At 36.0% G+C, this 27,343-nt stretch overlaps 1 protein-coding gene across 6 annotated transcripts in view; it reads right to left on the reverse strand.

Moving 5' to 3' along the window:
• SCN3A (sodium voltage-gated channel alpha subunit 3) overlaps nucleotides 1-27,343 on the reverse strand; it is a 93,281-nt gene that overhangs the window by 64,243 nt on the left and 1,695 nt on the right. For 3 of the 6 annotated variants that reach the window (XM_058664573.1, XM_058664572.1, XM_058664570.1), the window contains exons 2-10: nucleotides 17,901-18,214; nucleotides 11,964-12,082; nucleotides 9,962-10,051; nucleotides 5,520-5,648; nucleotides 4,759-4,850; nucleotides 3,664-3,936; nucleotides 3,399-3,462; nucleotides 1,376-1,517; nucleotides 457-663 (exon numbers count right to left, since the gene is read on the reverse strand). In XM_058664573.1, coding sequence (XP_058520556.1) covers nucleotides 457-663; nucleotides 1,376-1,517; nucleotides 3,399-3,462; nucleotides 3,664-3,936; nucleotides 4,759-4,850; nucleotides 5,520-5,648; nucleotides 9,962-10,051; nucleotides 11,964-12,082; nucleotides 17,901-18,164 — 1,380 coding nt within the window. In that variant the 5' untranslated portion in view covers nucleotides 18,165-18,214. Of the gene's footprint in view, nucleotides 1-456; nucleotides 664-1,375; nucleotides 1,518-3,398; nucleotides 3,463-3,663; nucleotides 3,937-4,758; nucleotides 4,851-4,941; nucleotides 5,034-5,519; nucleotides 5,649-9,961; nucleotides 10,052-11,963; nucleotides 12,083-17,900; nucleotides 18,215-27,343 lie in introns of those variants that run through there. The other 3 variants (XM_058664574.1, XM_058664571.1, XM_058664575.1) reach the window with 2 other exon arrangements.

Genomic DNA, 27,343 nt, shown 5'->3' on the forward strand with positions numbered 1-27,343 from the left:
AGCCTCTTCATGTACTAATGAAAGAGCTGCTGGAATGTCGGCAGAGCTGGTTTATAATGAACCTTCCTCTGTATGTATCTCTACCTGTCAGTGTATGTGTATTTATGAAATTCAATTTCCATGAGGTAAGTACCTATTCACCTATTGCTAATGTCTTCTCTATGTGCTATTTAATTTCTTCACAGTGTGTAATATGTCCTGAAAAGCCAGGTCATGGAAATAAATTAGATGAAAAAATGATGCATGGACTTTCGCACTAAAATAAATGTATCTTTTATTCTCATTCTCCCATGAACTTCAGAAACAATTTCAGGCTTGAGTGATTTTTATATTCCTCATGGGAATTTCATATACAAAGTGAAGCCCCAGGTGCAATTTAAACTTTATGGTATGAAAATATTCTTACTTAAAAAATAAAAATAAAATCATAAAGCTGTGCTTCCTATCACATAGTACCTGGGCTTCCTCCTGTTGTTTTTTAAGCTGTTCGAGCATCTGCTGAAATTCAGCTTCTTTCTGTTCAGCCTCTTCCAGGGTGGCCTGATTCTGTTCCTCATAGGCCATGGCCACCACAGCCAGGATCAGATTCACCAAGTAAAAAGAGCCCAAGAAAATGACCAGCACAAAAAATATCATGTATGTTTTTCCAGCAGCACGTAAGGTCTAGGGGAAAAATGGATAACTTCATTAGTATTTTGGCACAGTGTCCTCAAGTAAAGATTCATTACCATAGCCAGCAAACCATCAATTTTTTAGTATTCAATTTTGACCAAAATTGATTTTGTGTTGATGTTAAAAATGCACAAGTACACAAATATGCACAAAATGATGTCATCTGAAGCTTTATTGTAATGTTATTTGATATAGAAATAATATTAGTGCTCATTGAATATAAACTTGTGGTCAATAAAGTGTTTTTATTAGGGTTCATAAAGCAAGACAATATTACAAGCAATAAAATTATGTTGTTAGTGGGGCTTGCTTGTCTTTCATTTGAAATTAATTCTTTTTTTCTTTTCACATGTTGTTTATAATGTCTATAACCAAACTGCAAAGTCCCTGAAGTTGTGAGCATTCCTTGAATCCTCCACGGGTCCTGGCACTTATATGTCTTTCATGTAAAAAGTGCTCTCTTGTATGTGTATGTGTGTGTGTTTACATCAACAGGAGGCTTCGAGAAGGTAGTGGTAATTCCATTTTTCCATAGTTATTTGAAGCCTCTTCACATACTGATGAAATAAGCTACTGGGATTCAAGACACAACTACTTTATAATGAACCCTTCTCTATATTCTACAGTGTTACAAGTATCTGTACTTGTCATTGCATATGTATTTATAAAATTTAGACCCTGTGCCTGTTAATTTGGACCTTACCAACTGATAAAGGTTTTCCCAGTAATCTTGAGTCATGAGTCGAAACAGAGACAAGAAAGCCCAGCTGAAGGTGTCAAAGCTTGTGTAGCCGTAGTTGGGGTTTTGACCAGCCTTCACACAGATGTATCCTTCTGGGCACTGGCTGGAAGAAATGGAAAAAAAGCTAGGGTCAACACAGAAATTATAGAAATTTCCACTGGATTTGGACTTGTAGGAATGCTGAAACCCGAGTCTATAACAAATTTTCTTGTCTTCATTTTTGGAAACACTTTAAATGATTGCTCAGAGTGGAAATTAAATGCTATTTAGCGATGAGCAGAGATTAGGATGCCAGTTTTGACCCCCTGCATCCTGCACTGGAATGTGTAGGTTCCACACCTGGCTTTGCCTACTGACTACAGTGCAGGCCCAGGAACCTTTGGTAAAGGTCCAGGTCACTGGGTCCCTGCTACACACTTCTGAAATCAGGAAAAATGTCCATTAATATGCCTGGTGTATATTTTCATCAACATTCTTACATTTCAATACCACACAAATTTTCAGAATGACTTTAAATATGTTTAAGTTCTGTAGCCTGGAAATAGCATGGACTCACACATACCTTACTAGGTAGGACACAAAGATTAATTACTCCTCACTAAGGTATTGAAGATTTCTCTACACACCACTCCTAAAACTGTTCTGCACCTCAATTGTTGACATATGCCTTGTTAGAGTTATAAGCCTGTTTAGACTATCCTAAAAGCTGCCAAGTTCAGTAAAAATTATGCTTCAACACTATAAACTGCTAAATACTAAAATGAAAATAGACAGGAGACAGCTGAATATACCCTATAGCCATTTTAAGGTGTATAGCAGCCAGTTCTGTGTATAAACGAAATTTGAAATGTCAATGAAGTAATCACAGGATGTGGTTAAGAACATGCATTTTTTTTTAGCATATTGGTTACTCAATACCATGTCAATTAATTCCATAATGTTGTATATTGGCATTGATGTTATGTTGTGGCTTTAAATTGGTTGGGATGATATTCTGCCAGCTCTACCTTTAGACCAGAGATGGTCTTTCCAAGAAACTGTTGAATTTACCTGGACAATAAGATGCTGGACTCTATGCTTGGTATACTCTTGCAATGAAAGACTCTTGACTGAATTTGAAATGTAATACAGCAATAAGGTGGAGGAATCCACCATGGGGGGAGGGTACAGGGAGGGGTTGGTGGATTCCCAGAGCCTATGAAACTGTGTCACATAATGCAATGTAATTAATAAAAATACATATATTAAATAAAAGCTATCATGTTCAAAAAAAAAGTTCTATGGCCTAAGACTCACTCTTGCTATTCCTTTGATTTAAAAAAAAAAGTACCTCTCTTGTTTTTTTTTATATAAATGACCATACCATTGGGATGACTATATATTATATATTATAAATCTCACTGAGGAATGTGATCAAAGTGAACTATGAACTAAGCCTGGCCATACTCAGGCATGCCTGCTAGCTTCTGTGCACACAGGGATCTACGTTATTTTATGAGCTTTACAAAGCAGTTCACCAGGTGGGCTTCCACTCTGAAGATGATGCTATGCACTGGATCTTTTTTAGAAATAAGATACATCCCAGTTATAATTTGAATATTTCCAGCCTCAATGAGTCCCATTCTGTCAGTACACACCAGTACCAGTACAAATAAGCCCATTTTGTTTCCTTCATTGTATTTCTACCACAGCTTTGATAGGTTAACAGAAAACACAGACTACGAATTTTCACAGATTGGAGCATTAATTTAGATATTTCTTACTTGGGCAATTTTTGGAGCAATGGAATGATTTACTCAAAGTGATAATTTTCTTGAATGAGTTTAGGGTCAGTAGCAATCTGGTAAGGCTGCTGAAGCATGGTCCCAGGTAGGCAACACCACTGTTTAATTTCAATGTGTAAAGCTACACTTACAGTTTGCACTACATACTTTTTAAACTTGCAAATTGTACTGTATTTTCTTTTCAAAAATGTGTGTCTCACCCAGCATCAGAGCCATTTCCACAGAGTAAAGGATCATTCTGTCCTTCCAAAACATAAAAGTGACCTGTTGATGTAAAAAAGACTATTTAGCTTCATGTTAATACAATTCACATCAGGTATGAGTAAGTTTGATCTCCGATGTTTTCCAAAGAAAAATCAGTAAACTGTATTTGCGAAGTTGGCCTCACACACAGAGCCTCAACTATTTATAGCTGAAGTCTCATTCAGAACACTAAGATCAACATAATATGGCAATAGTTCTTACTGTCATCTCCTATGTAATCCTTCCAGTCAAATGTGTTCATTGTTACATTAACAAATGTTCCATTTGAATCCATTGTGCTATTCAAGTAGGAAGTGGTGTTGGTTTCAAAGGCAGAATCGCTTGGGGGCCACTGCAAACACTTGTTCCTCAGGTTGCCCATGAACAGCTGCAGCCCTATTAGAGCAAACACGCTCAGACAGAACACAGTCAGGATCATGACGTCAGAGAGCTTCTTCACCGACTGGATCAGGGCCCCCACTATGGTCTTTAATCCTGAGGAGAGAGAACTGTGGGTTAGTTGAGGAACAGTGCCGGCACTTACCAGTCACACATAGCTCTAGGCTCCCCCAAATGCTCACTTGACTCCAGAGATACTAAAAGCTTTATAGTTGCTAGCTTTACAGATGGCCAGGCAGCCTGGGGGATACAGGAAGAAGAGATTAATATTTGAACTGTGTGCTTCCTGTAGTTTCAATATGAAAGTTGAGTTAGGAAGTTTTTGTTTGCTTGGTTTATGCGCTACCATGAACAGGTACAGACTAATTTGCAGTTATTTTTCATTTCAGCTTTTGTTCACGAGGCTACTTCTCTCCAACCTGTTCTTTTCACTCGTCTCTAGGTCATAGTGACTTAGAGGCGAAAATTTTAATGTAATAAAAATGCCACACCAAATACATGCTGGTCAACAATATTTTCTCGCTTAAATGAAGAGGATTCATGTTTAAAAGCAGTCTAAGATAAATTCCAATAGCAAAGTCATGGCAACAAAGGTCTATCCAAGATAAAATCTAAAAAAAAAAAAGCTTTTTTATGTCATAAATGCAATGGAAGTGGAACAGAAAGAAAGAGAACAGAACAGCACAACTAGTATTTCTCATAGGTGTTTCATGCAATTTTCTGTTAAACTCAAAGGCTGACTTTATAAATAAATGCAAGTTTTAGGTTTCAGAAACTGAACTGACCCTGGAACATCATTTGACATTGTTGACTGTAATGAACACCAGTAACAAGCCACAAGGCCAATGCTTTTAGTCTCAACATCACTGCAGTTCAAGTCTGTTGAGAGTCAGCCTCTGTGTTTAACCTAGCTCTCACCTGGAATGACTGAAATTGTTTTCAGTGCTCGGAGAACTCTGAATGTTCTCAACGCTGAGACATTGCCCAAGTCCACAAACTCTGTCACATATCTGTAATAGGGGATTCACACACAAACACAATAACACACAAGAAAAGTTGGAGAGAGAAGGGGCCTACCGCCTTACACCAGTGTCTTCTTACCTGGGATTACAGAAATAGTTTTCAGAGCTCTCAAGACTCTGAAAGTTCGAAGAGCTGAAACATTGCCTAGGCTTACAAATTCTGTTACATACCTGCAGAATTAAATCAGAGTTACTGATAGCTTCCACAATGCTTTTAGTAAAAAAAGAATTTATGCTGGATTTGGCACATAGAGCCCCTTGTGTTTTGCAAATGGATTGCTTTGGATCTCAGGGCACCATATGCTGTCAGTTGCTTTTAAGGAATACAAATTTGTTGCTTTCCTTTAGTGCAATTTATACTAAGATGTGCACACCTATTTGGAAAACTAGTCAAAAAACACTATTTCAAATTTTAGTCAATAAGTGACTTCATTTTGGTAAAGAGAAAGGCTATAAGATAGGAAAGTAATTCCATTTCTTGGTCATTTATCGGACATGCTTATCTTGTATATGTATTGTCAAAATGTGTGCGGCCTATGGTTTGACTAACAACAGGAAACTTCATTTCTTCTGCATTTAAAACATGTCACAGTCTCCTGGTTCATGCTGAGACTGTTCTAACTTCTTTGAGCTTATCAAATTTTCAAAATTACTCACGCCATCACAATGACACTGAAATCCAGCCAGTTCCATGGATCACGAAGGAATGTAAAATCTTCTAAACAAAAACCTCTTGCTAAGATTTTTATAAGTGACTCAAAGGTGTAGATTCCAGTGAATGTATACCTAGGAGAAGGACACATGCCAGAATCAATGATTTCATTGACATTTGAAATGGATATTACCAAACACAACAAATCCTATTCTTTTGTGGCTTTTAATACATTAACTATTTCTGCTTACTTGAAAGTGTATCAGCTAAATTAGTCTTATAAATCCAAATTAATGTGGAAATATATCATTTAAGAATCTGTTCTTGTTAAAGTACTACTAGTTTTTAAATAATTGTCTTCATCTACAAGATGCATGTATTTTATGAGTAATATTAGTTTCAAGTATCCCACAAAAATTATTCCAACCTTGAAATTGTAGAATGTCAGTGTCTAATAGAAATATAATTTAAGCCGGGCTCAGCGCGGTGGCCTGGTGGCTAAAGTCGACTTGCACGTGCCAGAATCCCACATGGCCACTGGTTCTAATCCCTGTGCATCCACTTCCCATCCAGCTTCCTTCTTATGGCCTGGGAAGGCAGTCAAGGACGGCCCAAAGCCTTGGGACCCTGCACCCACGTGGGAGACCTGGGAGAGGGTCCTGGCTTCAGACTGGCACAGTTCCAGCCATTGTGGCCACTTGAGAAGTGAATCATTGGATCAAAGATCTTCCTCTCTGTCTCTCCTCTCTGTATATCTGACTTTCCAATAAAAAAATAAATCTTTAAAATATGAAATATGAAAATACAAAGGGACAAGGGAACTTAATTTAAAACAATATGTCAAGAACATTATCATTTCGACAACTGAAATGAGCCAAAATTCACATTTCATAATACATTTGTGCATTTTAAGTCCTTCATTGTACCGTATGTTCTAAATGTAACAAAGCTTGGATTTATTTCTTTGTAATGAAATATTCATTCAAATTTTTTAACCATCAAATTCATTTAAAAGTTAATCTACATATTTAATGTAAAAACATACTGTATTTTTATTCTTAATATTCACTTATAGAGTTATAAAGCTAATTCTCTCCCTACTCCTCTCTCCCTTTCTCTCTCTCCTCCACTTCTTTTTACTATCTCTAACACATGTTTTACTTCCCTCATATTTTATGTGCTGGTTTACACAATAACTAAAGTTGAAGGATAAATGAAATACTTGAATCATTTTTATAATTTATTCCCTATGCAGTTGGACCAAATCAGAAATTAGAAGGTTAGCCTCAAAATGGTTAGAAGGCGTTTTAATGTAGGATATTCCTACCCTATTTTCTTTCAATGTTGACAATATAACTTATTTCTGTTTCTTCCAAAAATAGTTAAGAGTACTTGTTTTTAACATTGTGTGCTCTAAAAGTATCTATTTTTTTGGAGTTCTTAACCCAAGGCACAAAAAGTTAATTTATTTTCCAGCCTCCAGTCGTTTATCTGTGAAAAACGTTAGGGTAGTTATTTTTGATCCACTTTGTGTAAAAATTTATCTCATGTGAGACTGCCTCAAAGAAAACAGAGGAAATTTTTCTTAGGTATTTTCTTTCTTGTTTTTCTATTGCAACAACTCAAATTGATTTCACATGGAATAACAATAATTAGCATCTTATGAAGTAGCTATGTAATAGGAAGAGACATACTTTCCAATGCTAGGTTTAAGCTCATTGATGATTAAATTTGGATATTTTGCATTATACATTGTTGCCATAACATTTCCTTTCAAAAGGCCTTAGAGCCACCTGACTGGTATGTTCTGCTCATTATATCAGCAGTTAATGCCTTATGTTCTCTATGCCTAAAGAATTCTTTGCTGTCCCTAGAGTTATAGAAACATGATTTGTGTCTTCTATTCCTGTTCTGGACAATCTGTGTAGGCTCTATCGGGAGTGTACAGAATCATTGGTAGCTGTCCAAGGAGGAGAGGCCTAAAGCCTAACAGATTGGACAGGTCAATGGGAACTGGGCAGCTTAATCTTCCTTGGCTCTGTCCCAGTAGGCTCCTGATTATGCTGTCACTTCTATCCATGTCACAGTTTTCTTCCTGTAATTATGGTGTCTGTGGAAATGCGCAGCCTTACATAATATTCCTGTTACTATATGATCTGTTCCTCAGGGCATTTTATGCCTACTGCATGTTTGTACAGAGGTTTTTTTTAAATTTTTTCTGCTGATAGTGGCTTGTATTTTCATTTTTTTAGCTGAATTTTTTCTCTATGTAAGGGATTCCGGCCTTTTTGGCAGTATTCACTACTATTTTGCTGTTGTCTGGTTGTTTTGTCAAGTTACCAGACAAAATGGATCATGAAAACCTGTGTAGAAATCTCCACCTGGAAGATCCAGGTTAAGACTTTTGTAAAGTTAAGGTCATTTTTATAATGTGTTTCTTTGAAAAGAGAGACTTACATTTTCAATTACTCCCTTTGCCTATCTTTTAATTATGTTATGCAAATAAGTGAACATCATACATATCCAAGCACTTTAATTATTTATGTTAGGAAAAACTCATAATAGTTTTATATAGGTTTGTCAATTTTGTTAACTTAAAAATTTTAAACGGAATCTGAGCATTCAGCAAAATGGCCTTCCTCAACATACTAATGCATTCTATGCTCCAAGAATTTCCAGGGAACATTTTCCAGCTACTGTCTTTTAAATTTTTAAACATATTAAATGACTGAAAGTTTAGAATGTTGCAATATATCCTCCTTGGAATGTTCCAACATACAAATAATAAGGTGAAGTGTGTGTTTTAATATTTTCTACTTTTAAAAATGTAAGAATTGAGGAAATACTAGATTTTTTAACTTCACCAACTATGTGATCCTCGTGTCATCCTCTACACAAATACAACCTAAATATCTTCTGAGTCTTTACAAAGTATGTAGATTTGACTCAACTGACTGACAAGTAAGGAAATAATGTTGTTGTGATGGAGAAATTGTGTATTTTTCTTGAAAATTTCCCCAGATAATTTGAAATGAAGGGCATTTGTTTCTCACATTAAAACTAAAACTCCAGCAACATACCTAAGATTTTAAAGGAAAAAAAAAGAGAAAGTTTCTTCTTCTTTCAGTACAAATGTGGACTGTATTAATGCCTCAAAAAGTGCTGTGTTTGACCTTTTCTCCTGTGTTAAAATACTCAAACATTTTGCTTTGATGGCATCATACAAATGCCCCAAATCTCCATCTTAACAGAGAAAAGGGCCAGAGTCTGACACTGCTAGGGACTCAGTGGCTGTGATTTTGACGTATAAACGGCACACGAGATTTAGTTGAGCAATTACAATTATTATTGGGATTGTTACCATTTGTTTTAGTGTGCTGGTAATAGAGTTTCATGAATTTTGGGTGATCTGCCTTTAATCAAGTCTTCTTCTTTGTTTTTTTTTTTTTTAATTTTATTTTAAATTCATTAATTACATTGCATTATGTGACACAGTTTCATAGATACTTGGATTTTCCCCAAGTATCTTCTTCTTAAGCAGTTTATTTTTAAATAAGATTTATTTATTATTATTGCAAAATCAGATATACAGAGAGGAGGATTGACAGAGAGGAAGATCTTCTGTCCTATGATTCATTGCCCAAGTGGCCACAAAGGCCAGAACTGAGTCAATCCGAAGCCTGGAGCGAGGAGCTTCTTCTGGGTTTCCCACACGGGTCTCCCATGCGATGTGGGTGCAGATCCCAAGCCACAAGCAGGGAGCTGGATGGAAGTGGGGCCACCAGGATTAGAATCGACGCCCATATGGGACCCTGGTGCATGTAAAGCAAGGACTTTAGCTAGTAGACTACTGTGCCAGGCCCAGCACTTTATTTTTTAAGCATGGTTTTGCAGAAGATGTCTTATTTCTTTTCCAGGACACATCTGTTATGTCTAAATTACCTACATGCATAGATATAACTTAGATATCTAAAACATATCTTATTTCAGTACCTAAATATAAAAATACACAATCAAGATGCCAACCACAATAATATAGAGCTAAGCATCTAAATGCATTTTGCCAGAATGTGATAACAGCATACTAAAGTAGAAAAAGTTTAATTCATCAAATACTCAAATGATCATTATATTTTATATAAAATGCTTATTTTTTTATTACCTTATCTCTTAGAATAAATGATTAAGTTGCTAAATCATAAGTGATTAAGCGGCATGTAGCTGGTTATAATCCAGTTTGAACAGATAGTATCATAAATTTGTTGGAACAAATAGTTACCTCAGAGATAAAAATGCCAGTCCCCCAATCTCCTTAGTCTTTTTTTATGTGTAATGGAATGAACCTCTTAGAAAGAAGTATTTAGTCTGATTTTAAAATGAGGAAATCGTAAGTCATAATCACAAGAAAATGACAGAGAATTCATCCTGAGAAGTTATTCCTACTTACTCTACATTCTTTGTCCAGTCGGGAGGGTTACTCAAAGTCATAAACACGCAGTTGGTCAAAATAGTGCACATGATAAGCATGCTGAATAAAGTAAATTATAGTCAAGGAATACACGTCAGTATGATTTTGTGGCCATTTGCAAACGATCCAATCATAAAATCAACCACAAGTTGACTGTAAAAATTAATCTTATTTATTCTAAAACAATGATAATCATAGAAACATAAGCTTTTCATACAGTTCTGGTGTACTCTTCTTTCATTTCAAAATATACACTCATAAAATCTAATTTAACAGAATGAGATTTGCATTTGAAGGAAATGGGAATTGTTCTGCATTCTAAGCCGCTGTGCAAAAATATTAATAGAAGGAAACTCACCATTCTTTAACCATCTCATATGACATACATGTGGAAGTTGTATTTCAGATATAATTTAAAACATGACAGAAAAGTTTAGCAGATACAACATAAAATATCTGAGATTGTTTAGCCTGTTGTACTCAAAGATTACATTCGTTCAGACTGAGAGGTAGCTCATGCCTTTATAATTTACAACATAATGAAAGAAGATGGAATTTTCTTCTGACTAGATCATAATACTTTCTTTTTATTTCACTTTAGATAAATGAGCCTCCTGCCTTTTTCTTGAATCTAGTCCCCAGCATGTCTGAACAGGTGAAAACCATTGTGAAGCCCTGCTGAGAGTTAGCTGCAATGATTTCTCTCAGGATTTCAGTCCAGACTTCATCATAAAAATAAATTATGGTTATTCTGAGGTAGGAATTATATTTTAAAATATACACGGGGTGAACATTGTAGCACAAGGTACTAAGCTGCTACTACTTGTGACACTCATAATGCACCAGAGTGCCTGGTTTGAGCCGTGAGTACTCTGCTTCTGATTAAACTTTCTACTATTGCATTTGGAAGCAGCAGATCATAGTTCAAGTACTGAGTACCAATTTCCTGCTGTCCACATGGGAGACCTAGTTTCTCACTCCAGGTTTCAGCCTGGCCGAGCTCCAACTGCTGAGTCCTTAGAGTAAATAAACTAGTGGATGGAGGAGCTTTTTCTGTTACTTTCCCATTCTCTCTCTCCTTATTTCTCATACCTCCCCTCCCCCCATTTTTTTCTGTGTAGCCCCAAGAGTAACTTTCCATAACTTTACCTTTCAAATAAATCAATCATGAAAAAAGCATAATTTCAGAATTAAAATGCACATCAAAATGTCAATTCAATTTACTTTATCTCTAGGATAACCCCTGTTTTAATAAATAAGACAGCTTTTGGCCAGCTGATATAAAATGCCCATCTTCGAGTCCTGGCTCACCTTTCTGTTATATCAATTCTTGAGAATTTTCTTGAAACCCATCTAATTGTGAATTTTCACATGAACTTTTTGATTATTTTTGCAAATAGTTTTATATTCAATGACTTTTGGATAAATATTGTCAGCCAGCTACATAGGCAGATAGAAGCAGTCTGATAAATATTTGCTGAAGAAGGAAAGGTGAAGGAGGGAGAAAAAAATAGAAAAAAAAAGTAAAATACAAGCAAAGATAGATTCAGCTGCTGGCAATGCAGAACCAATGAAGGCAAAAGAAGTGGATCATTTGATCATTCAGATTATAATACTAATCACAAGAGACTGTCATCCTTCAGTAATGGTTATGCATGATCCTCTGGAGGTAAATGAAAGTGTGACACAGATTGTTGCTTGTTCCTACTATACAATGTATGTCATTTACATATCATTATCATACTTGTACTTTTACTTATAGAACAAAAAAGTCATTGAGCATAATCTTGTCATAGATAGCAGAAAACCAATGATAACAAGCAAATTTAACACATAATGTTACTACTAAGCTAAATAAAATTTGAATATTAAGGATAGTTTTCAGATAGATACAAGAAAAATACTTTTTAAAATTCCAGAAAGAAAAATTTTAAAATCAATCATTAAAGTAACATTTAGGCAATTCACATGAAAAGGATATGAATGTACCAAAATCTTAATAGCAATTTTCCTAACAGGATTTAGTGGAGTTAAAATATACAAGGCAGAGGTGGCACTGAATCGAAAAATTGCCTTCCCTTTATTCAATACTATAAAAGTCTGAAAAACAAAATAAGATAAAGAAATTAATAAATTGGACATGTGATTTATTTGAAGGTTTTGCATGCATGAATATTTTTTCTTGATTTGTTTAAACGTATTTGTATTAACCATTTATATGTTTTAGCTCTAACTGTGAAGCAACTATAAGGATATAATTTACTATTACCCCTGCTGTCTTTAAAGCTCCAACTTGCCAACATAACCAGGTAGTCCTACGCAAAAATTTTGACCAATTTACAAAATACAGATTAAAATTCTAATTTTACCACTCATCCCTTAATCTTTATAACTTTTGAGATCACTCTGTATATATTTCTATTAAATAGTCTTCCATAAATATTTTTTGTATATCAAATCTTTCAATGCCAAAGTTTATGGTAGTGTCCTCATGGCTCTACTGTAGTTTTCCCAAGGTAAAAATGCTGAAAAAGATTGAATTATCTGGTTTTGCCTATTCTTTGACTCTGCTGTGAAGGGCTCAGCTTCTGTTCATAGAAAAAAGGACAGTACCATTGAATGCTAGCCTGGAATACTTGTGAGGCAATTCACACCTATCCAGTGATTACCCGCAAAGCTAAGGGTACCTTTTTTATATTCTTAAGATATTGTAACTGATATATAAAATGTGTGCATGTTTATGGGATACTGTATGAGGTTTTGATACATGTATACATATGTAATGGTCAAATTAGGGTAAATATATCTTTCCATTCAAATATTTTTCATTATAATAAATACATTGAAAAACCTTCCTTCCAGTTTTTAAAAGATATTCTCAAAATAGTATGGCTGTTTTGTAGTCACTCCTTGTGCAATACAGCCCAAGAAGTTCTTTTCCTTATAGAGCTATAACAGAGTGCATTAATTGCAATGTCTACATCACCCTTCCACACCATGCTCCTTTGTCTCTGATAATCATTATCTGTTTCTCATTTTTTTCTGCCTCTCTTTAAAAAGAGAGAACCTAATATTCCAGAAAAAAAGTGGGATCATGTGCTAGTTTTTCAGTATCTGTCTTATTTCAATTTGCATAATTACTTCTGGTTTCATCCATGTATGCAAAGGAAATGAAATCATTCTGTTGAGGAGACAGTTGTGCTCCCTCATTTATTATAGCACTATCCACAATAACCTAGAAATAGCAGCAAAGTGTCCATCAACTGACAAATGGATAAAGAAAATACAAGTACGTGGCAGAATATTATTCACCTATAAAAGGAGTGGAATCCTGTCATTTGTGACAATACAAAACAAACAGAATTATGTTTTATTTTATCCCAGTAGAGCCATTTCTGTCTCTATGATTTCAAATCACTTGTCAGCTTTATTTAAATTTCCCCTCTGACTCTGGAAGTGAGTGTCATGGAATCAGAAAGACGAAGCATCTGAGAGGTCCTCTGGTACAAATCCCCTCCCATATGAAGAAAACAGCTCCATAAAACTCCTAATAAGGTCTTACAATATTCATGCTATGATATCAGACATTCCTAGACTGGTCTGAGAAGTGGCATGCTTGGAGGGGGGGACATTTTAATTGTATTAAAATGTATTGAGCATGCATTGCCGAGTAGTTTACATTGCCGATAATTAGTTCTCATAACAAGACAACTGAATCAGAATTTCTGGGATGTAGACACAAACTTGAATATATATTTCCAAATATTCTCAGGTGATTCTAACATACAAAAACTGACAATGTTTATGCCCGGGTAATGTTCTGAGCTGCCAAAACAGCATTCTTGATCAGTTTTCCAGATAAATCCCACTGCCATCCAATCACTCCTTAATTGCTTCCCTTTACCAGTTACCTTAATTTGTGCTATTTTACATTTTGTCTGTAATTACAGTCATGTTGCAATTTACACATAGCATTCATCCCAATGAGAACTAGGTTGGAAGTTGTTCTAAACCATAGAGCATAAAGAGCCTGTAAATTGCCATTTCTCCATTTTTTCACAGTGTTTAATAGTGTGGTTTGCAAATAATACTTTGCTTTCATCAAATATGGGTTTACCTTTAAAGCACCATTTACCTTTGAAGCACCTATTCTATGTACCCATTTACCTAATCATATGTTTTTCCCCTTTAAATAAGGGCTATATCCCATACATTCATGTTCACTGACAATCAACTCTATTTAAATAGGCAAATATTTATATTGCGGGCATAAAAGACAGGGAAAACAATTTCTCTGTACTTGCCTCAATGTGTTTAAGACCATGAAGCACAGTATTACTTAACTAATCATTTTCTGTAAATAGCGCTGTATAAATTAGAACAATTAGAAGTAGAATTATCTGCTCGGAACATTGGACCTTGGGAAGTCTGTCTTGCACACATAGAAACATTAAGAAATTGCCTTGAATTCACAGGACTAGATCATTTGGTACTATAATTAAGCAATCAAGGTCCATGTGGGTATTTGACAACAGCAGGAACACGTCAAAGTTCAATATAATTTAAGGTGCATTTACTGATGCTTTTTGGAGAGAATTTTTCTGAAGAAACAATTTCTATTGGTGACATTTGGAGAGGATTTTATTTTGAAGAAAGCCCAAACAGAAGGAACAGGGATGAACAATCCCTTTTTAACACACAGGTACTCTTTGCTCCTCCTGCCAGAGCAGCTTTTGTACAGCTTGTGAAATTAAAGCTGACACATCAGGGCATCTTCCTTGAATTCATGAGTTGTGGTACACAGCAGGCTTTCAGAACACAATCCCAGGATATGTCCAGAGAACAGCAGCTGGCACAAAGAAAGCCTCTGAATTTTGAGAGCTGAAGAATAAAATACTAGTGTCCTATGTATTGAAAGAATGACAAGGAAGACGTCTAAATATTATTTGAGAAAATGAACATATTTAGGAGGTACAAATAGTGCAATTCTAAACTCAGTTTTTCAAGTAATTACGTATTTGTTTCAATTTCCTCTTTCTATCATTTTGTTTCATCTACACCTCTAAGTTTTTTTTTTAATTTTACTTCTTTTTATTATTATCGTTTTATGATAGAGTTCCATAGGCCCTGGAATTTCCCTTATTCCCTCCCCAATTCCCTCTCTCAAGTAATTATAAAGAATGAATAAACATGAATAAAAAAACTAGCTGGAAGTATACCAAATTGGTTATTTTATTCCTTGGAATGTTTCTTGGGTTTATCTAGTAAATGCACATCTCACAAGTTCACTTCTATTTGGAGCAAAAATAAGTCTTATATCTCCATGATATTTAAAAGGATCTAATTTTAAAGGATCAAATCTAGTTTTAATCATTGTCTTTTATTGCATGAATACACATTGAATAGTTTCACTTAGTGGTTATAAGTTCTGATGCTAAATCTCATCTGCCTGGCCTCATATTCTGGATCTACTACTCGTGAAGCATACTATTACGCAAATTACTTGGGTCCTCTGCAGTTCCTTTCCCATTGGTTAGCCGTCTGAGGTCAACAACAGTTTCTGCCTTATGATTCCACAAAATATTAAATTAAGGAGTAAAGTCCTCAAGCAGTGTCAGACACCAAAGGAGCACAACAATGCTAGCTATTACTGCCACTGTTTCTATTCTTAATATATTGCCCCATCAACTTAAACCCCATTAAAATGCATTGTGATCATGCTCGTTTGATTAAATTAGAAGTTTAAAATGCATCTTTACTTAATGGCAACAAAAACTGCATAATGCTTTATACTTAAAATGCCTTCAATAAGTGTGCTGCAAGAAATAATTTTAAATTCTGGAACCTATTCCATTAACTTCTTCACTAACTCCTTGCATTCCGATAATTACACACTAGCTTTTTCTTTAATAGCTCCTCAATATTCATCTTCATAGATGATTGATAAAGGAAAGTAGTGCAGTCAAATTTAAAAAGGCTGGCTGGTTCACAGACACTACAAATAAATCAGGGTCTAAGCCTGGCTTTCAGCCAAGGAGACAATAAAAGCAGACTGTGTTGGCACACAGAGAACAATTCTGTTTCCTAGTGGCAAACTCACATTAACTAAACTCAAAAACATGGCACATAAAATCAAAATGCCACTCCATTTATAGTGAGAAATATTACTTTCACATGGACCAATATAATTACAATGGTATAATGAGAACATTTTTTGTCCTTTAAGCAGATCAATTGGAATACAAATCTTGCTGATCATGGAGCCTAAACCTGCTGATTGATTCAAACAAAGAAGAAAGTTGAGTAACATCTGCTAGGCAGTCCAGTGTAGTTCTCTCACTTACGAAGTGGCCTGACATTGGGAAGAGGATGCTTTCAGTGCTTACCCATGATATCTATCTTTCTTGGAAAATACTAATGTTTGTTTTTACCATTCTCCTTTTTGCTTCCTTAACCATAGCAAGCTCATCAGTTTCTTTCCATAGAAACATTTTTCTTTAAATATCCATTATTTTTTATGATATCAGAGTAAATAATGCAACTATCTCTAGAATAGTTTTCCAATTATTTGAAAAACATTTCCAACTATTTAGAACAATAGTTTATGGAAGAGCATTTGTTACCAATCTCTCATGAGATGTCTATCATTACCAATCCGTGTAATAATATAGTAACTAAATTAAAATTTTTCTATAGTAAAACATTCAAACAATTTTTAGCAACATGTCAATATGTATTAAGTGCCACTTTTCATGAAAGTGGTTAAAAAGAAAAAGAACCTGTTCAATGATTTCAATTTTGTTTGATTTCATGTAAAACATTTTAGAGCTTTCTGTTCAGTACCATTTATGAATTAGAGGGATGGCTATCACCTGAAAGTTTGCAAAACCACAGAATCTCTGCCACCAGACTATGGAGTCAGAACCTGCTTATGGGAAAGATCTCAGAGACATCACAGTACATAGGAGAAGCTCTCTTTTATAGCAGCGGATCTCCATCTCAACGGTTGGGATGTTCATTAGCATCATAGATCTGATAGAGCTGAACTGAAGACTGATCATCCCATATAAATTCTTTGGCCATTGCAACTACAAATGTAAGTTGCCGGCATCCCATGTCAAGATATCAAATTAATAAGAGTAGAATGTACCATTCATTTTTAAAATACATCCTATAAAATACTATCTTGCTGGCATAACTACAGAAATGAGTTAGTTCTGACAAAACTGTGGTGTTATTTTCACATAAGGAAGACAAAGATACAAATTGATTTAATTCAAGTATAGGTGGGGAAAATATGACAGTTCCGCCCAACATGTGGCTTTCTAATCTTGATATTTGTTTCCTCAGACTCAAGTTTTTTAAAAAGCAGCTGTTTCAGAACCTAACTTACATAAACTATGTAGTTAGGAGAAGTTTCTCATCATATTTTACGACAGTAGACAAGCAAACAAAAGCATTTCTGAGTGATTATGCATCTCCAAGTATCATCTGCCTGAGGAGGTTTGATTTTCCCATTGGCAATATAAATTATTTTGAAGACATTTCAAGTAAAACAAGAGCTAAAAATTAAGAAGTGTAACATCTGCCCCATAATTTATTTCAGGCATAGATATAACTCTATTGTCTATTGGGTACTTAAATAAGTTGGCAATAAACAGGTACTCAGCTTTGCTGATCTCAATTTTAATTCCAATTTTCTTGATTACTGTGAAATTGCAGAACTTGTTTATCTATTCAGAACCTCACTGCAGACAAAGTTTCATTTCTTACACCTATCCTTTTATCTTAAAAGCAAGTAGACAGAATTTTTGACAGGAAGAAAAATGGGGCACAGTGAATACATGAGTTGCAAAAGCATATATTAACTTCAAATTGTTATATAAAGAGTTATTAGAGTTAGGAAATCAACACTCACTTTTTTATTAACATAGTAGGAATCCAAGTCCTCCAGAGGCTCCGACACCATGTCTGGAGGAATGTCTCCATAGATAAATGGAAGGTTCTTTCCAGCTTCCAAGTCACTATTTGGCTTTGGTTTGTTCTCATCATCATTGTCTTGTTCTTTCCTGGGCTTCTTGGCTTTCTCTTCTGCAGCACGCTTTTCGATAGCAGCAAGAGATTCTCTTGTAAAAAGACGGAAGCTTTCAGGTCCTGGGGGTACCAGCAGTGCCTGCGCCATCTTTTCATCCTGCACATTTAATTACGTTTAGCTTCTTGCATAAGAATTGCCTACAAAAAAATTTTTTTAGTGAGAACTATATATAAGAAAATCAATTGTGCTGATACAGTGGATATACAAGCTAATGCTTCAACTGCATCATTGCTACCTCATCTGGGTGTTAGTCCATGTTCCAGCTGCTCCACTTCTGATCCAGACCCCTGCTTTGTGGCCTGGGAAAGCAGTAGATGGCTCAAAGCTTTGGGTGCCTGTGCCTTGCATGGGAGACCTGGAATACATTCCTGGCTCCCGGATTCTAATCAGCTCAGGTCCAGTTTTTGGCAGCTATTTGGGGAGTGAACCTGTGGATGCATAACCTTCTCTCCCTATCTTTATTTTTTCTATAAAATCTGCCATTCAAACAAAAATAAATCTTATTCAAAAAAATAGAAATTCAACCAAAATGTTATTTTTAATAGATATTTATTTATTCGAAACTCAGAGCTACAGAGAGGAACAGAGAGAAAGATTTTCCATCTGCTGGTTTCCTACCCACATTGCAGGAACAGCAAGGCTGGACCATGGAGAATTCAAGAGCCAGGAATTTCATCCAGGTATCCCATGTGAATGATAGTCCCCCTGACAGTTAGGCCACCTTTGGCTGCTTTCCTCAGGTCTTTTGTGAATATGAATGGAAAGTGGAGCAGCTAGGGCTTGAACTGGTACCCATACAGGATGCTAGATTTGCAGGTGTCACATTGCCACAATGGTGGCCCCCACAAAATATTATTTATCTTTTTAAAAAGATTTATTTTTATTGGACAGGCAGATTTTACAGCGAAGGAGAGACAGAGAGAGCGAGAGAGATCTTCCATCCACTGGCTCACTCCCCACATGGTCTCAGTGGACAGAGCTAAGCTGATCTGAAGTCAGAAGTAAGAGCTTCTTTCGGGTCTCCAATATACATGCCTGGGCACAAGAACTTCCTCTGCTGCTTTCCCAGGCCACTAGCAGGGAATCGGATCAGAAATGGAGCAGCCTGAACTACAACCAGCGCCCATATGCCTGATATGCCACCATGCCAGCCCTGATCCTTTTTTTTTTTTTTTTAGTTTTGCCAAGCAAAGCGGCTTTCTTAGAGGATTTGACCTTGGATCCTTCAGACACAACACATAGTATGGTTATTTCTTCTTTCTGTTTACTACTGCCCTTCAATTTTTACAAGACAATTTTTGTCTTCTTTCTAAATCTTCCAGTTTCTGTAGTGATTAAAAGTCCTGCTTGAGGTATGACTTTCTCTATTTTAAACCCTGGCTCTGCCACTTATGGAGTGTGTGATTGAGGAGAACATAAACCCTTATTCCCCTCAAATAGAATATAATCCCTGGTTGTTTCATTCTCATCTATGAGCTTCAGATAATGAGGGACTAACCTTCTGATGTTGTGTAACAAGTAAGTGGGTTAATACTAAATGTCAAGAATAGTTTCTGGAAATAGTACAGATAACACCCATTATCATAACAGCTGCCTTCAGTCCCTTAAAGTTTCCTCCTCTGCTGCAGTCTCCAGCACCCTTAGAATTTAAACTCTAAAGAAGGCGTCCAGGTGCTGGATGGGCTAGAACCACAACTGATCCCAGAGGTCCAGGACAGCACAGCAGTATGCACATCAACTCTCACCTGCCTGTAACCTGGCAGGAACAGAAAAGGAGACAGGGTAGCATAACGAAGTGGCCTGACTCAATTTTCTAAAAAGTATCTGTAGAAATATGGAGACCATTTTTAAAAACACAGGAATTCAGCTACATGGATTTTTCAGATATAGCTAATAATACTTTTATTTGTGCATTATGCCAAAATTTCTTCCCCATCACAACCACCTTCCCACTGCCCCTGCATGGCCTTGTAATGCTTGGCAGTTTTGTATTGATATGCCGAGTTTAAAGGAAATGAGAAACTACTAATTTCCAAAATTTGCTTCAATGGAAAGATAGTGATTTTAGAAATAGGTCGGCCTTTGAATTTATATTTGTAATATAACTTTGTCATTATAATTTTTGCTACTGTAAAGGTATATTCTCAATAAGTTTTAAATTATCTGGCCTGGCAACACATTATATTATTTTTCTTTTTCTGAAAAAAAATTTGTGGAGTTCTTTACCTCTGGAACATAATATTTGGAAATAATTCTCTTTTGCTGAAAAATCGCTTAATCATTTGTTTCATGCCTACTAAATTCATGGTAGGCAGCACATATTAGTACACATGTTCTTAACCAATTTACGCTCATTTTAATGGCCACATAAGCAGTCCAAGTCTAAGCTATGTGGAATAGTCATACCTTTCATACTCTGAGTTCAGGATGCAGTTGAGAATTTTCTGCAAGTTTAAATATCCAGAGATGAGTCACCCCCTCATCTCACGCCACCTGACATGAATTCAATGGCAATGTTTCTTCCCAAATGCCAAGTGAAAATAAAACAGCCTGACAAATAGGTTTTAAGGAAATTCGGTGAAACATCGGTACTTTCTTAAAGAGAAGAGTTGTTTCTGTGGGGACCATTTTGTTGTTCAGACTTTCATTTCTTTATTCATGTTGAAATGATAGTGGTCTGAATATTAGAACTGAAGACAAGCTAGAACTGGGTCCACTCTGGCAGTTTTCCTTGCTTTTTCATCTGCCTCAATCCTAGTTTCATCCAAATGCCTTTTCATATAGATGACAATACTTTGCCATGGAGAAATCAGTCATGAATAAAATCTAATTTTTAGGTTTACAAAATAAAATCAGAATACCTAACAGGGATCTATCTAAATAATCTATGTAGGTCATACCAATTTATCTCTGAAATGAAACAGGACAAGGTGCTATCTCTAAACAATGAGCACTTATCTATAATTGTGGTCTATGTCCAGCTACTCCACTTCCAATCCAGCTCTGCGCTAATGACCTATGAAAAGCACCACGAAGTGGCCCGAGTGCTTGTGTCCCTAACACAAATGTGGGACCAGATCAATCTCCTGGTTCCTGGCTTGGCTGAGGCCCGGAGCTGGTGGCTACAGCCACCTGGGGAGTGAATCAGCAGATGGAAGATCTCCCTGTCTAGTTCGCTTGCTCTCTCTCTCTCTCTCTCTCTCTCTCTCTGAGTTTCAGAATAAATTGATGAATCCTTGAGAAAAACATCCCCACACTCTTATTTAAATACTGAGATGGGTTGATTCCAGACTCTCAGTTTCCCACTATGAGGATAATTAAGGTTTAACCAATAGTTGAATGGGCCAGAACATTGCAGAATGTAGTGAGTAGGGTCTCCTATCACCTCAGTAACTTGTTCGCAAACTTCTCACAGATTGCTGACGGTTCTCTTTTCATTTTTCTGCACTTTCTGATTCTTGGTGAGCTTATTATATAGAGCTCTTACATAACTTTATGTTCATATTAAAGCTGACTTTAATAATTAATTCTCACTGATGCCTTGGTGTGGAATATATATTATTAATGAATATATGTGCATTAAAGTTTATTAAAATACATCAAATTTAGTTTGCCAAATTTTATCTAGACCTACCTTTGCAAGGACAGAAAAGATAAGAAAAAACACCTTGGATTATCTCTTTCATTCAGCATCAAAGAGCTGATGTGTGTGTATCGATACGAGCAGAAAAAGTGCATCCCACTGTAAATAAATCTTACAAAGAAATGTGCTTCAGTCTGTTTTATTGTAGGAAAGGGGTCACTAATCTTGCGGTTTGGAAGGGACCTCAGGATCATTGTGCAGTAAATATTGATTGCAGGATTTCTGTGTGTGAACCTTCTGAATAGACCAGACAGCCAGGCCCTTTCTTCAAGAAGTTGGCAATGTAATCACAAAGACATATATTTACATAAGCCAGTGTAATGTAATTGTATAAAGTTGATTACTGTCTGAAGTTTATCAAGAGGAACAAGTTATTCTGCCTTGGACATGTGGGAGTGGTATGGTAGGAATATTTCCTCGAGCTGGAAATACTGGTATAGTTTGTGTAGACTAGGTGTAATTTGAAATGAGTTATTGACCACAATTGTTGAGGCAAGAATATTAGGAATACCTAATAGAGACATATTTGTGTGTATGGACACACAGGCAAAGATCAACATGAAGAGTTTGGGTGGAGTTGAGCACATTAAGCAGTTCATCATGGGTACGTGTTAACCTGAACAAAACAACAATGATTTGAGGTAACCCTGGGAAGTCAGGCAGGATAGATCACCAATTGCCTGGTGCAACAAACTAAAGTACAAGCCAGGCATGAGGAGTGAGGTGATTCATTGTAGGTTAGAAGGATGGTGGTAGTATGAATTATGGCCAGACTGAAAATGACTCTAGAGCAATATTTTCAAACATTTTGGTTTCAGGAGTCCTATATATTCTTAAATGATTGATAAACACAAAATGTGTTTGATTATGAGGAATTTGTCTATACATATTTAGCATATCAAAATTAAAATACAAAGTGTAAGCATGTTTGTTAACTATCACAGTAATATGTATATTTACATAAACACCAGATCTTTTTAAAATGTGTTACTTAAAAGGACACTGCAAGGGCATCAGATTAATTTCTCTATTCAATCTTATATTTTGTGTTTTTTATTCAATGTATATTCAACTATTTAAAAAGTAAAAGGAATTGAACTTGACTGGACAATGAGATGCTGGACTCTATGTTTGGTATATGCTTGCAATGGGGGAATCTCAACTGAACTTGAACTGTGGTTATGCAACAAGGTGGAGGAATCCACCATGGTTGGAGGATTTGGGGAGGGGTGGGGAGAATCCAAGTACCTATGAAACTGTGTCACATAATACAATGTAATTAATGAATTAAAAATAATAAATAAATAAATAAAAGAAATAAAATAAAATAAAATAAAATAAAATAAAATAAAAAAGTAAAAGGACCTGAGATAGGTAGGAAAAAAATCTCCCATGCAATGGTTCACTCCCAAATTCATGCAGTACCAGGTGCTGGGTCAAGCCAAAGCCAGGACCAGGGAACTGAATGTGAGTCTTGTATGTTGGTAGAAAGTGCTCAAGTAATTTAGCCATCCATCATCTGCTGCCTACCAGAGAACACATTAGTCAGAAACTGAAATTGGAAACAGAGCCAGGACTCAAACCCAGGCTTTGCAATATTGAACAGGTATCTCAAATGGCATCTTTCTCTGATATGTTCTTTTGATTAATACATATGAAAAAAATCATACGTATATGTAGTTTGCAAACCTATCAGTTGGATTTCTAGCTACTTTAAAACATTTTGCAAATGGGAGCTTTTTAGATTAATTTTAGTGTGGAATCTGAAATCATAGAAATGAACTTTTTAATTTATCCAGCCCTTTGATTGGATCTTTTAACCAATCCTGTATAATTTTGGCCCATCGCACATTGAATATTTGGAAAATATCAGTGTATTGTTTTATATATCTTCCCAGTTTTGAGAAATTTTGTTATAAAATCCTCAAAACCACATTTGTTAATAGTACTAGTAGTGTCATGTAAAAAGTTATACTGCACTGGAAAACTGTCAAGCTCCCAGTGGCAGCTAGAAGTTTTCCAAAATAACGATTTCCACTTGAAAGCACCAGCTTTAACACTGACAACAAATGCTGTCATTTACTTTTTCCTGCAGTGACACGTTTTTCCTTTGCTCAATTTTGAAAAAACAGGAAACTGCCAAATACCTACCTCAATAACAAGTTCCCTGTTATTCTTTTAAGTGAAAATGGTGTTCCATGGGAAAAACAAAGCCATTTATTTGGCTTCAACTACTTTTGCTTCATGATGTAGCACAAATATCTCCTGTATTCTTTCCATTTCACTAGAGGGAATATTAAAAATGCTTGCTCTTTAGAGTTGCATTTAACACAAATAACCTTTTTTAAAGATTTAAAAATTTTTTTTAAGATTTATTCATTTTTATTGGAAAGGCAGATATACAAGAAAGGAGGAGAGACAGAGAGGAAGATCTTCCATCTTGATTTACTCCCCAGGCAGCTGCAATGGCCAGAACTGAGCTGATCCAAAGCTAGGAGACAGGAGCCTCTTCCAGGTCTCCCATGTGGGTGCAGGGTCCCAAGGCCTTGGGCCATCCTCAACTGTCTTGCCAGGCCACAAACAGGGAGCTAGATTGGAAGCAAGACCACCTAGATTAGAACTGGCGCCCATGTGGGATCCTGGTACGTGCAAGGTGAGGACTTTAGCCGACAGGCTACAGCACTGGGTCCGACACTGTTTTTTGTACAGAGAATGTGAAGGAAAGGACAACCTTCCTTTTGAAGCTATGGCCTTGATTCCTACTGCAACGTTAATATTTTCATTGTCATGACTTTTTCACTATAGCAAATTCCAAAACACACAAAGTATTTTTACATCTATCTATCTATCTATCTATCTATCTATCTAGATATAGATAGATAGATCTCAGACCTCCTAACTTTCCTCCAAAAAGTGTTTGATACTCCTTTTTATCTAAAATCTATACTTGAAGATCTACTTGGAAGGTAGCAATGATTGAAAGGAGAAATCTGACTACACCCTAAAATGCATGAACTTGGCAGCTGGATTAGGATTCAAATTCTGGCTCTGTTGCATTCTAGCAGGGTTTTATTATTATTATTCTTAATTCTTTATAATCTTCCAGTTCTGTATGGAAATAATCACAGTAATCACAGTAATGACGATGCAAACTTCACAGAATTACTGACAAATTTAAATGAGGAAATGAACCTAAGCAGCCACACAGTACATGGAAGACACCTGTAAAGCAAAACTATGGCCAGAAGCAAGCATGTAAGCCAGAAAGAGAAAATCAATGAGATCATATGACTGATTTGATGTTTAAGAGTTCTCGCTTCAGCCACAAGTTGACAACTACATGTGCAAGTGGAAAAAAAGTCCCATAATGGGGGAAAAGTCCCATTAAAAGTCCCATTGACTTTTCTAGTATGAGATGTCATGGACACCTGGGCATGAGAGGCTGGTGTTCTGGTGTAGTGGATTAAGTTGCTGTCTCCAGTGCCAGCTTCCCATTGTGTACCCGGGAAGACAGATGAACCAAGTGTTTGGGACCCTGCTACCCTGTGAGAGACCCCGAAGAAGCTTCTAACTTCAGGGTTTGGCTTAGTTTTGCCCCAGTTATTGTGGCAATTTGGGGAGTGAACCAGTGGATGGAAAATCTCTCTCTGTGTCTCTTCCTCTTTCTCTGTGTACCACCTCCTTTCAGATAAATTATGTATACACACACATGCACAAACACACAAACACACATGTTTGAAACCCAGAAAGGCTATGTGTAACGGGAAAATGTTCATGAAGAACTTGCTGGCTTTGGCTGAAGCTAGGAATATGTATGATATTTTCCAACTGGAGGCAGTGGAAAACTGAAGCGGCAGGACTCATGTGACTACTGACTTCTCAGGCAGGGAACACGGAGAATATTAAGCAGTAAGTCAAAAACAATTACCTCAATGCCCAAGGATGGATTTCTAAAAAGCTAGTTAAGAGATGCATAGTGGATTTGACAATTAGTTCCACTCTTTGCGATAAAATAAAACTAGGAAAAGTTGCACAGAAGCCAAGTAATCTCCACTGAGAAAGTTTGCTTGAGGCAAGACATTTTCCACATACTCAGTGCTTCACTATTTTTACGTATTATACTTGACATCTTTGGCTTGCATCTTACAATCTTAAAATTTCTGATTAAGATCTGAGTTGTGTACAAATAACCAAGAAAACTAGATTTGTATGGTTCAATTCAGCTATCCAGGCTCCCATGTTATAAGTGTAAGATCATAGCTATTTAAGATGATGGAAATGTATGAAGCCAACTAATACCATGACTTCCAAATTAATATTTATTATTAAATCAGAATCTCAGGAATTGTGTAGTTGAGATTTTTAAGAAGCTGTGACATTACCATAGAAAATGTTCCCATTAGTCCCATTACCCATGAATTCTAATCTTGCCTAATTCTAAAACAGCAGAGAGTTTGGCATCTTATGCTGATCTATAATCTGCTAATGTTAGTGCTCTCACATTATTCCATCACCTCTCCCCCTGTCCTGCTTAAGAATTTTTTATAATTATGTTGCAGATAAAATTGATGGGTTCTCATCTGCTCCCATGGAATCAAATTACATCAAAGGGTATAAATTTGTCACTTTTGAGGTTGGAAATGTTTTTGTGTCACACAACTTGAGATAATGGGAAAAAATTCACAATTCACTTTCATGTCCTTGATGATGAGAGTGAATTGCTGGGAAAGACTGGGCTCATTACCAAGAAGAAAACTCTGTGTTTTCTTAGCATCAACCAAAGACAAAGTTACAGGAGGGAACAATCTGAAAGATAAGATGGACCAACTATTTTCCTGGTGGAGAGCACTATCTTTTTTCCAAAACCACTTTCATTTTACACTAATGACTGTTAGGTGTTTATCATATTTTCTCAGTTGGCATATGTGATCAACAACATAATATTTTTCCAAAATCATACATATAACATTCAGTATATTATAACGAAAACCAAACCAGACATTCAACACACTCCAGAGCAGTGTCAAACATTCTTTTTCATATTTAAAAAACTTTTGAAATGATACCTGATTATTGTGCTTTGTTAATCAATTTTTTTAAGATTAAATACTATTAGTAGATGAAGTTTCATTTGATGATTGCTATGTCTCAGATATCATCAACTAATTCATGTATAGTCGCTCAGTTAATCATGACATGCCATGGAGTTTTTACCTATTATCACTTCTATTTTACTTTTCAGGAAACTTGTGTGGTAGGTTAGATAACTTGTCTAAGTTGCAAAAGTAGTAAGCCATAGACACAAGAATTAAATCTTGATATTCCAAGGGGAAAAACCACCTCCATCCCTAAGTCTATGAAATCAGAAGATTCTTAGCTCATATTTGCTGTAGTAGTAGAAATAGGTAAGTCAGGTACTTTATTGGGAAGCTATACTGCATGAAGCCCTATCTTATTAAAGTAGTGAAATAATTCTCACCTTAGTTTTAATCTCAAAGATAAAGTAAGTGAACTAGTAGCAAGCATAAAACTTAGACCTGATATGTGTGTTTCTAAAGTCCTTTGAAATCATTTAAACATAAATTAAAGGCCTACTTAATGTATCACTTGCTCTCAGTGTGTG

Source organism: Ochotona princeps, chromosome 5 (genome assembly GCF_030435755.1).
Source record: "Ochotona princeps isolate mOchPri1 chromosome 5, mOchPri1.hap1, whole genome shotgun sequence".
In the NCBI taxonomy this organism is placed as follows: Eukaryota; Metazoa; Chordata; class Mammalia; order Lagomorpha; family Ochotonidae; genus Ochotona; species Ochotona princeps.